Source organism: Rhagoletis pomonella, unplaced genomic scaffold (assembly GCF_013731165.1).
Source record: "Rhagoletis pomonella isolate Grant_MI unplaced genomic scaffold, Rhpom_1.0 Rhpom_scaffold_00004, whole genome shotgun sequence".
Classification (NCBI taxonomy): Eukaryota; Metazoa; Arthropoda; class Insecta; order Diptera; family Tephritidae; genus Rhagoletis; species Rhagoletis pomonella.
The window spans coordinates 60,574,739-60,587,274 of NW_023458558.1; the positions used below are offsets into that span (position 1 = coordinate 60,574,739).

The 12,536-nt window shown below is 35.3% G+C and overlaps 3 protein-coding genes across 3 annotated transcripts in view; 1 reads left to right on the forward strand and 2 right to left on the reverse strand.

The window, feature by feature from the left end:
• The window catches only part of LOC118737894 (cyclin-G-associated kinase), a 96,751-nt gene that overhangs the window by 57,138 nt on the left and 27,077 nt on the right, over window positions 1-12,536 (reverse strand). The window lies entirely within an intron of this gene.
• Window positions 4,150-5,814, reverse strand: LOC118737898 (glutamate--cysteine ligase regulatory subunit-like). The gene has a single exon (XM_036468710.1). The coding sequence runs from the start codon at window positions 5,587-5,589 to the stop codon at window positions 4,792-4,794; it is 798 nt and encodes a 265-aa protein (XP_036324603.1). The 5' UTR covers window positions 5,590-5,814; the 3' UTR covers window positions 4,150-4,791.
• Window positions 8,652-10,207, forward strand: LOC118737897. Its single transcript, XM_036468709.1, has 2 exons — window positions 8,652-9,002; window positions 9,067-10,207. Exons 1-2 carry the CDS (start codon window positions 8,922-8,924, stop codon window positions 10,009-10,011), a joined length of 1,026 nt encoding a protein of 341 aa, XP_036324602.1. The 5' UTR covers window positions 8,652-8,921; the 3' UTR covers window positions 10,012-10,207.

Here is a 12,536-nt window from a genome sequence, read left to right on the forward strand (position 1 = left end):
TGCTGGCGCCATTGCGTCACTGAGTTGTGAAAATCGGTATCGGCGCCATTAACTCAGCTCTCGGTATCAGCTCAATGGCGCGGCGCCGCACGGTGTTACCCACGGCTACTGTTTACGCTTAGTCTGTCGTTTGCCCTTCAACTCGTTCACTGAATATACAACTTATTCACCCTCATGGACCTTTCCATTACGCCATTCTTCTTCTTTAAAAATTTTAAGCTTCAGGCTGTCAATTTTAGGTAAATCATCGCGGCTTCCGATGGCCACGACACAGTTTTCCATGTCTTCAGGTAGACTACAAAGAACCATTATACTAAGAATGTCGTCGGGTATTGTAACATCATTCTCCTTTAGGCCCTCCGCGATGGTACAAAATTTGTTTGATCGTTGAAATTGAAAACGTACAAGCTTCTTGAACAAATTCACTTTCCTGCCCGGCCCCTTAGCTCGATATGTATCCGACAATTTGAGCCAAGCATCTTTCGCTGAAAAACAGGATTTTAAACTCAATAATTCAGACGGCTTTACGCAAAGGGTGATTGTTGCAAGGGCCTTCTTATCGTCTGCCAACCAGTCCGCTTTTTGCTCCGCTGTTGCTGTGCTGCTACAGGGTGTCTCAATCACGTGCCAATAATCCAAAGTCACTAAAAGACTTCTCAGTTGGACCTACCAAACTGAAAAATTCTCGTCATTTAACTTTTCTATCTGCGATAACATCCTCGCCATTTTTATCGACCAACGATAAGATCTTTGATTTAAGAATTCAATCAAATTTTCAAGACCACGTTTATTCTATGATCATATATGTAATACTTCTATATTGGTAGTAAGCTAACATCTCAATGTGTAAGCATTCCGAAATCAAAGCGAGACAGTCTAGTACTGTTTTTGTCAATGTATTGTGTACATGAGTGCCGTTTTTGTAAATGTGTCGTGTACATGTTTATTTATAAACGTATGTGTTCCTTTTCTTTCGTACGTGTTTATTGATATATCTGTACTGTAGTGTTTTCGGACGGTACTAGCTCTTACTGCCAATATAGGAGTATTACATATATGGGTTTTGTATGTACATTAGACTACATCACTCCCCATACAAAAAAAAATCGGTAGTTTTTCCATTGAAATTTTAAAATCTATTATATTTTAAGACGTCATCCAAAAATGGAGTTTTTTATGAATAAAAATTGTTTCTTAAAGATATTTTTTGAACAAATCCCCTCAAATGACAAAATGGTTTAAGCTTAAAAACTTTACATAAAAATATTAAAAAAAGGAACAGTCCAGCGCCTTCGTCTTGGCCTGCAGGCTGTATCGGAGATACAGGCGCTAAATTTAAACGGAGAATACGTGGTATGGTTAAGAGCATATCCAAGTAAAAAAACAAAAGCACACACTAAGCAAAAAATATCGATAACAAAAGCGATAATAATATCGGTAGCAAAATCGATAAAATATCGATAAAGAAATCGATGAAAATATTGATATCAAAATCGAAAAAATATCGAAAGCAAAATCGATAGCAAAATCGATAACAATACTGATTACAAAATCGATTACAAAATCTATCAAAATATCGATTACAAAATCGATAACAAAGTCGATATCAAAATCGATTATAAAGTCGATAACAAAATCCATAACAAAATCCATAAAAATATCGATACCAATATCGATAGCAACATCAATAAAAATATCGAATATAAAACCTATAAAAAAATCTATAACAATATCGATAGCAAAATCGATAAAAATATCGGTAACAAAACCGATAAAAGTATCGATAGCAAAATCGATTACACAATCGATAACAAAATCGATAAAAAATATCGATAACAAAATCGATAAAAGTATCGATCATTATATCGGTAAGTTCCGAAAATATCGATAGCAAAACCAATAACAATATCGATAACAAATTCGATGAAAATATCGATAACGAAAGCAATAATAATATCGATAGCTAAATCGTAAACAAAATCAATAAAAATATCGATGACAAAACCGGTAAAAATATCGATTACAAAATCGATTAAAATACCGACAACAAAATCTATAAAAATATCGGTAATAAAATCGATAACAAAATCGATAAAAATATCGATAACAAAATCGATAAATAATCTATCATAAAATCGATTACAGTGTCGATAACAAAATCGACAACAAAGTCAACAAAATATCTATAACAAAATCGAGAAAAAATATCGATAACAAAATCGAAAAAATACCGATCATTATATCGATAAGTTCCGAAAATATCGATAGCAAAATCAATAACATTATCGATAAAAATTTCGATAGCAAAATCGATAAAAACATCGGTAATAAAACCGACAAAGTATCGATTATTATACCGATAAACCCCGAAATATGTACTTACGGACACATACATACTTTTTCTCCTTCCCACGCTTCCAATGCGTGCACGTGTTTGCAAAATGATGACGAAGTGATTTTGTATGGAAAATCATTTATGCCCATATATTTGAATAAAATAAACATATATAGAAGATATCAACTAATACTTCCCATATACCAAACGAAAGGAAAACTTTTGAACTTTTGATTAAAGAAAACAAAAACAAAATCATTCGAGCGGTTTTCGAGCATATTGGTAATGAAAAAAATTTTCAAAGTTTTTCAACAATTTTTTGCCTTAAAATCTCAGTATTTGTTGAATTTATATAAAATTTGTACACGATAATATTTCTACTGCTCCAAAGAACCTATGTCCCGAAAATGAAAGTTATATATGCCAACAATAAGTTGCTAGAGCACTTTAAAGGCTCAAAAATTGACCCCAAAATAAGGCAATGTTTACCGTTGTTTTTACGACAGAAACCGAATTGGTTATTTACAAAAATGAATCTGTCGACAGGTTTGGAATTTTATCTTTGAAACGCCACACTTTTCTTTGAAATCGCTTTATTAGTTCTCGTGCAATAAGCGTTTTTGTGAAGCTCTAAAAATTACAACTACAACATTTGAACATAGCCCCCATACCTTAAGGTAAGACGTATTCTACGTCAAAATAAATTTAAAAAAATTTGAACGCAATCGTAATAATGAGATTTTTGATGCTGTTTTTATTAACTTTTTTCAAAGATTGGTATAAGAAAAACTTGAATAACTTTACCTAAACTCTTCCGATTTAGACTTGTGAGGTATCATTGGGAAGGTATTTTCTCACCCTTTTTATTCATTTGCCAATAAGTTCATTCAAAGGATGAAAGAGAAAGGTGGGATGAAGGAACATCATTCAAAGTTGAATTCAGATGTGTTGGTATTTGAAAAAAAAATGGAACACGAATGACTTTTTTTGGACAGAAATGAAAATAGTAATAGTTTTGGCCTAGTTATATAAGTTTTTCGTATATCAATCTTTGAAAAAAGTAGAAAAACAGCATCAAAAATCTCATTATTACGATTCTGTTGAAAAGATTTTTAAATATTTTTATGCAGATTTTTTAAGCCTAATCTGTTCTGTCATCTGAGGGACCTTTTTTCAAAAAGTTCTTTAAGAAACTATTTTTATTCATAAAAAACTCCATTTTTGGAGGTATTTTCAAATCGGTCCAGCTCGCTTAAATCTTAATGTTTTTCTGAAATATTTTTTGGACGTCTTACAGTATAAAAAATTTTGTAATCCCGGGGGGAAAACCGCCACTTTTTAGGTGATGCAGTCTAATGTACATAAATATGTAAATACAAACGCTTAACTTACAGCTGTTAAGTATCTCTTGTTATTTACTTATTTATATATAGGAGGCTTATTATTTCTCGACTGTTTTAAAATTTAAATATTCATTCAATCTTAAAACAAAAGTTTAATATTTTATAACGTGCTTTTTTCCTATAAACTCATATTCAACAATAAATAATCCTTATTGATATATCATTACCTTAATATAGAAGGCCCTATCTCACATCGTCGCTGAAATGGCAAAAAGCCGTAACTAGCTAAAATTTGTATTGCATAAAACGATGTAGAGGCTTATAATTCGATGAAATGCATAATAATCAATGGAGTGAATTTTGAATTTTTTGTTAGTAACCTTTCCATACTAAGGAAACGATATGTAGATAGACATTTACATAAATATGTATATTACTGTTTTTAGGAGGGAAAAGCAAACAAAAACTTGGTCCAATTAAAAATTTTTTATTGTTTCATTTTAGTTAAAATCCAAACATAAAACCCATTCGAAAACTAATACAATTTAACAATTTATTTATTATAAAATTGTTTCTGTTTATGTACACTTTTTAAGACATTTGATCTTTTGAGTTAGTTCGTTAGCCTGTAAGCGCACATTGCATGATCACATCACCCCAATATAGCTTTAGTTACATTTAATTACTTCCTATAAATTTATATGCTTTTGGGTTGTTTTTAGCATATCCGCAATAAAAGTACAAAAAAGGTTATATATAAATGTAAATTAGACAATCGTGTATAACAATATGTAAGTACAATGTTAGGATTCGCAAGCTACTCCTTCCGTATATTTTCATATATGTATACATATTATGTATATCTTAATTTTTATGATGCATTGTGTATTATAGTTTGCAGTGATAAAGCTTGGCGCGCTGATCCTATAAGGCCATCTATTCCCTTTACTACATTTTTGATTTTTTGTTAATGATATTAACGGCGGAGCCATACCACTAACGCAGCCACTTTGACGGAATTACACTTCCTTCTTGCCAGCAACACACACACACATTTAACTCCTACTATTGCATTCCACCCGCTTCGGTTGCTTTTGCAATAAGTTACAGAATTCAGACGACTGCACTTTTATTCGTTTGATCATGTTTGCTAGCGCCGAGAATATAGCCCTTTGCGGTAATAACACCACGACAACGCACATGAACTTGATAGCGCAGTGCCCAATCTACCTGGTAATCGGGAACAATAAACTGGTCATCGGGCAACAACACTTCTGGATCGCTGTGTGTCAGCAGCTGTATATCATGCTTGGTACAATAGTCTTTCAAAGCCGGTGGTACCACACAACAGGATTCTAAATTTATTTGTGCTATCGTCGGATGAACAATGGCAGATGCATTCAATTGCCCCAATTCTTCTATGTCCAAATCGGCAACACCCAATTGAGTTATTTGTTTTTGCTGTGCAAATTTTTCCAGTGATGCCCAAAGCTGTCTTAATTGATATACTTTTTCATTACTATTCTTTTGTACACTCTCATTTTTTGCATGATATGCAAGCACTAAATTGTCCACGTGCTCTACCTTGAGTACCTGCAGCAGTGTGCTTATCGCTTGTTCAATATACACACTGGAATTTTTGTTTAAAAATAGTTTCGCACCAATACTAATTTCTGAGCGGTCGTTTTCAGTTAACTTCTGCTTTAATTCTTCTGTCGCTCGTAGAACACGACCATCCGCTTCGATTAATTCAACTTCTGCAGCCGCTTTTTGGCATTGTAAGGTCAAACGCAAGCCGTGCAGGACCTCCTCCGTCGACTTTCCACCTAATTGGTTGTTCATGTTAAGAATATTTCCAGTACTAATAATGACATTGTGAAATTTGTCATTTGATGTAATCGCTGGAATCATTGTGACCACTGAATCTGTTATCTATGGATAATTAGTCAGAGTATGTAGGTTTATATTGTATGTGAAATACGCGTTTGCCTGCTCTTGCTTTGTTGTTCCAAGGTACGCTTCGCTGAATCGTCTATACTTTGAAACACACCTTTATGCTTTTTATATGCGGATGCAATCGTTAATTTGATATAACGAGATGAATAACAACAAAATTCAATAACCGCACACAATTTGCTTAAATTACACAGCAAATGAAAAAATCAAATGAACCAAGACGAATGACAACCGGAACTGTCAAAGTCAAGTACTAAAAGGTAGGGCTGCCAGGCAGTGTTGCCGCGAAAATTTTTAGTGGTATCCAAATTTCTTTTAAAAAGGGGCAAAAGAGTGCTAAAAAAGTCGTTGTGGCTAAAATTGGTAGCTAAACTTTTTTTACTTACATATACACAAACAAGTATACACGCAAACATTCCCTACATGAAAAGGACATTTTAGACTGATCGATTCTCAAAACGTTCAAACAAAAACCAATACACATGAAAAACACTGTAAAAATTTCCCCACAATTTGAAGGCACCCTGCAAAAATCGTTGGACCATGTGACCTATTTGTGGTATTTTGGAGTACTTACAAAAATGCTCCTGTCATGTTGTAGCGGACCAACTCGTGTCTCTGCACCATTTTATTGTTACCCCGATCACTGCTCGTGTTTTAACGAAATGTGATTGAAGTTGAGCATTTGAAAGCACATTTTTATGTCTGGCTGTAGCTGAACGTGTAGAGATGCTCGATGTTAGTTGTTAGCTCCCAGCATGTTCGGGTTCAAATACCGAAAGAGGCAACATGTAATTTTTTATTTTTGTTTTTGGTTTTTATTAATTGCGAAAAAGCATCTGTGAAATGAAGAACAAAAGCGTGTACAAACGAAAAAGCAAATCAACAACGTCATTGTTAATATGTTGGAGTAGTTTTGTGCTACTCTGATGTAATGCAGAGATGGAGTATATGGTCCTGCCCTAGGACCTCGCAATGTTAATTGGACCATATTTTTTATAAGAATTGTGGTTAATTTTCGAGTACTCCGTGGCCCTTAGGGAGTACTCTTTACATGCATGCATGGAGTAGTCGCGATTTTTGCATGTTACGTAATTTTATGTGGAGTTTTTGCTTTTCTTGAGAGCTGCATACAGGCCTTTATGGTTAAAAGAATTCAAGTTTTTTATTGAATTTTTGGTTTAAAATTTATTTTTTCCTTTTCAGTAGGGTTTTTGCACATTTTCTTCTGCGTGAGAATTGATCGTAATATATACGGATCTAAATAAGAGACTGGAACACGCATGAACCAAAAATACAAGATCACGTAAGAACGCGACGTTGTATTTGTAACTGGTTTTGAGAAAAAAGTTTGCGAAAGCGGGTTCGTCAGCTGAGCGTTTGTTTACATCACGAGCACCACTATTTTACACTTTTATTCAAGTAAAGAAGAGTTAATTCAACATGACAACACATTTTAAAGCATTTTGTTGCATCATTTTACCTAAATTGTGCGTTTAAAGTGGCTAACAATAATTTTGGCTAATTTTGATTTTCGTTGTTTTCTTTGCTTTGTTTACTTTTCGCTAGTTTTCCAGTGAAACAAGATGGCGTAGAACCCGCTAAAAAAATCGACTTTTTTCACTCTGTTGTTCTTACGTGATCTTGTGTCTTTCGTTCATGTGGAACACGGCTGTTTGTCAAAAGCATACGATTTCGAACTCGCGTAAATGTACATTTGCTAAATGCTATAGCACGAACGCTCTTCGAAAACATATGTTCGAAAGTGCTAAATGTTGCATTTCAAATGCAGCAAAAACGCTGCATTACCCATATGCATATACACATGTATATACAACTGCGTGCAATCATTTCTTATCTTTTAAGTACATGTACTATCTACAGAGGACATATGCAACAACTGGAAAGCTCTCTACCATATTTACAAATAGGCAGTCGGTAATCTGCATTACACGAGCTGAACGTGGGTCTGTTATAAGTTTGATTTATAATAGTTTATATCAACAGGTGTTCTTACCTCTTCAAAGGTTGAAAATGGCTAAAGTTTTCTTTGGAAAAATTATACATACGAAATCTCTTAATGAATTTGAGGTTTTTCCGAGCGGATTTGTTGCAGTGGACCAGCAAGGCCAAGTAAGTACAAATGCAATTATCGCTTATTTATTTATTACTATGCATACTAGTATGCGCCATGATTGTTTAGTTTTGTCTACAACAGGCATGCCCAGCGCAAGGCACTTGCCTATAGAATTCTGCCAGCGCAGGGCACTTGCTTATGGAGTTCTGCCGTCGTTGGGCATTCCTGGGCTACAACATATCGATACCTCGGCAGCCAGTTCGAAAACGCCCTATCTCAGAAAACTTTTCAAGAACGCCCTACTTCAGAATTTGATTGAAGAACGCCCTATTTGAGTATTCGGTTAAAAAACGTCCTATCTCAAATAAAAATATAATAGGGCAGTTCATGAAAACGTGTAAATGCCCCGTAACCATGTAAACCCCGAAAGCTTACTTTATTTTGTATGGAAATTCGGTTTATTTATGAGGCTTACGCGGTTACAAGGCATTTACGAGTTTCCATGAATACCCATACTAACAAGTAACTTTTAAGCAAAAACAAAACCGACTTCAATTCTCATAAAAATTTAGGATTATCGTTAATTTCTTAACGATCCAGTTATCGGATCTAAACAAAATTAGTATGGGACCACTCTTGAGATCACCTTTCCGATGAAAAAAGAATTATCGGTCTAAAGTTATGCGGTAACATATACAAGTACATATATATACATAGATACATAAAAAATAAAATATTCCGACGAACTGATAACCTCCTCCTTTTTTGAAGTCGGTTAAAAATTTGGGAGTGTCTATTTACACGCGCCACGGTAACTTTTACCGTGGATCCACGGTAAAAAATACCGTGGATCTACGGTAAAATTACCGTGGATCTACGGTAAAAATTACCGTGGATCTACGGTAAAATTACCGTGGATCTACGGTAAAAATTACCGTGGATCCACGGTAAAAATTGCCGTGTATCCAAGGTAAAAAAATTACCGTAGAACCACGTAGAAATTTACTGTGGATCCACGGCAATTTCTGAAGATTTTTGCTTGACGAAGAAGATGTTTGATTTCCGAAGTGCGCGAAGAACCACCTTTTTAATGTAGATGTGCGGTAAATGATATTTTTTTTTTAAACGACTTCAAAGAAAACTAAGAGGTTATCTATTCGACATGTACATATGTCGTATGTGTGTATGTATGTATATTTGTTAATTGTATATGTATGACATAAACAAGAACACTAATCAGAGAAGAGACGGAGATTACGAGCTTGCCCATTCAGATAACATACTCAGAAAGGTAACAAAAACTTCCTCTGAAGATTCAAAATCTCTAAATTTAGATTTTTGGCGTTCCTTCCTAGCGTTTTAAAGAAATTCTCGATGCGAAATTAACATATGATAACATTATAACAAGGCACAGACCTCTGTCTACTTTAACTGAGCCAACCCAGAACCCAGAGATACCGATCGATTTAACTCGCCAATTCCCGAATAGCAGCACTGATTCAGCTCATAACCGTTTGCCGGAAAAAGTCGTCCTGGAAGAAGAAAATCCCAAAACCCCACCTTCCGCTGCTGACCACAAAGAAACGCCTTTGGTGATGCCATCTTTACAGCTTCAAACTTGTAGCAAGATTAACGAGGCGACAATTGATACTCTTTTTGGAATAAAAGATGTTTGTAATGTCGGAAAGCCTAGAGGAGCCCCCAAAGGCCGAAGGACCACAGTGGCTGGGATACCGCTCCCAAAGGAAGAAGGGAACAAACGATTGCTACAACAGCATCAACGCGCTGGAGGCAGAGAGGTGGCTAGAGGTCAACGAGCGTCCAGGGGTAGAAGTCGTGGGGCAACTCAAAGTTGGGGCCCAAAAAAATTGGACGACGACAAAGTTGGTGGAGTAGCCTTTGATACAAAAAATAATGACACCAAACTTGAGATGATGCTGAAATGGCTACTGATGTCAAATTATGTGAAAGGACGAGATTTCACGTCTTCAAAAATCAAAAGCAGCGAAATCGACACTGCCAATTTGAACGATTCTTTCATTGATACCCGAGGCGATCATCTAAAACTTTTAATGCCGTGCATGGCGAAAGATACATTTGAAACATTTTTGGTTACTCTTGGAATGAAAAGAGCTAAAGATGATTACAAATGTGCTGTATGTGGAGGAAAACATCATCAGTCGTGTAAAAATGTTATACGTTGTGACGGATGTTACCTATGGCATCATTGGGTGTGTGTGGAGATAAAGAGGAAGCCGGTTGGCGATTGGTTCTGTGCCTTGTGCTCTATGGAAAAATAGGAAAATACAGCAACAACGCGCAGTAGTTACTTATCGACAGTAAGATATCATGGTTTGTTTAATCATACACAAAATAATTTAATCATACGGAAAATAATCATTATTTGTTAAATTTTAACCAGAAAATCAAAAGTTGTAATCGTCGTAAAACAGTTTTATCTATACTGACGTATTTCTATTCGTACCTTCTACTGTAATTTACGATGATCTTTATTTTTCGAGTTTAACCAATAAAGATTAAAGATAATAATTAATATTCGAATGTCATTTTTTCGCTCAAAGGTTATTATTATTGCACGATTTTTATCAACTAATTAACGAATTGATTTTTGAATGAATGGCAGTAACTTAGGTATTTACATACATCTATCGTGATACATCTATATGAGAAATTAGGATTGTTCATTCACGTTGGAAAAATAGATAACCTCGGGTCCACACTAATTTTTGTCGTAGATCTACTGTTAAAAAATACAGTTATTCACACGCTTCGAAAATCACTGAATCCACGGTAATTTTTTTCCGCGGATTCGCGGTAAATACACCGTGGATCGACGGTAATTTTTACCGTAGATCCACGGCAATTTTTACCGTGGATCCACGGTAATTTTACCGTAGATCCACGGTAATTTTTACCGTGGATCTACGGTAAAATTTACCGTGGCGCGTGTGTGTAGACACTGCCTAAAAATTTCCTGAGATAGGGCGTTTATGAATCGGCAGCGGATATAGGGCGTGTATTAACCGAATTCTGAAATAGGGCGTTCTTCAAAAGTTTTGAAACAGGTTCAGCTGTCGATATGTATGTACATTTATTAAAACTCACCCGCTGAAGTTGTTTCGGCCGTTGATAATATCCTAGTAGCGTAAATCGTCACTAATGAGGATTTAGTGACATGTTCGCACTTGCTGTGAAGCCAAAACGACATATAGTTGACAATGACCTTGGTAACCATGTCATACAGATGTTTCCTATTAAAGACTTCTAACTCGACTTCTCGTTCCCACGACAGTCGTGTCTACGTACCGGAACGAGCCAGATTTATATCTGGCCAAGGGCTGTCACTCCAGCAACACTCCCCAAAAACTCTTTGTGGATTTGTATGCTGTTACAACAACAACAACAGAAAATGTCTAGTAGCTGTCACTTTTAGAAAAGTCCAGCGGGCTGTGAATAATTCTAAGGAACTCGTTGAACAAATCTAATGAGGAGTAGTGGTGATCTCCGAAAGAGCAGCTATAACTACTACCCTGTGTAAATCTGTGTTCGTATGGAATAGTAGCTTATGTCGGGAAGCTGGCTTTAGTATAATGCGGCATTCCTTTTATTCTTTAAACGATAAGGAATTTTTTGATGAGGTTTAATAATATTATTGCCTTGCTAGTATCGCAACTATTTCTTGCACATTTATTTGCAAAAGTTCTTCAACGGCTCGACACAAGTGAGTCATTCGAATCGTATGCTGCGAATGCCGCATTATACTAAAGCCTTTCGACATAAGCTACTATTAAATACGAACACAGAAATTATTGAAGTTTTTCCACAACATTTTTCATTAGAAACGGCCTCAAGCACAATAAAATTGTTGAATGAAACAGTTATATTTTTGAAAATTCTTAGATCGCTGGTATAGGAAACGAGAGCGACTACTGCGAGTGGCTTGCCAAAAACGCCGGTTTTAAGGGTACAAGTGAGGAAAATCTCACTTCAGATCAGTTTGTTATGCCTGGTTTTGTGGACTGCCATATTCATGCGCCTCAGGTAGCACAAATCGGACTTGGGTTAGATATGCCCTTATTGGACTGGCTGAATACATATACGTTCCCGTTGGAGGCGAAATATGATGATCAAGATTTTGCAGCGAATGTGTACACTAAAGTTGTGGTAAGTATACATACATATCTCTATCTATCTATCATTTTTGCTTCTTTACAGAGTAGTTAAAAATTTAATAAAATCTAAAGTTATTCAATTGTAATTTTCTTAAAAACATTGGTTTTTAATAAACACTGAAACTAATTTATTGATGTGATAGTTCGTTTTAGTTTATATTAGGTCCTTAGTGAGTATTCTACCGATTTCCTTATATATTAAGGTAACGATATGTATATAGTATATACTATACCTAGTTTATGGTTTCATATGCAATAAAACTAACTTTAGATAGAGAATTGATAAGAATCAACGCGTATAATAAAAGCTTTTGGGAAATTATTCAATGTTTTTTTTTTCATTCCCCACTTAGGAAAACACAATTAGAGCAGGTACCACTCTCGCGTCTTACTTTGGTAGCAATAACAAAGATAGTACTTTAATACTATCCAAGCAGGCAATGCGACAGGGCCAACGAGCATTAGTTGGCAAAGTTTGCTCGAATTGCAACAGCCCCGACTTTTATGTGTATGTATAATTAACAATCACAATCTAAACCAAAGAGTTCTGTATGCGATATATATATTTTTTTTTTCAGTGAAACCACGGAAACATCAGCAGCGAATACAGAGGAATTTGTCAATGAGATAAA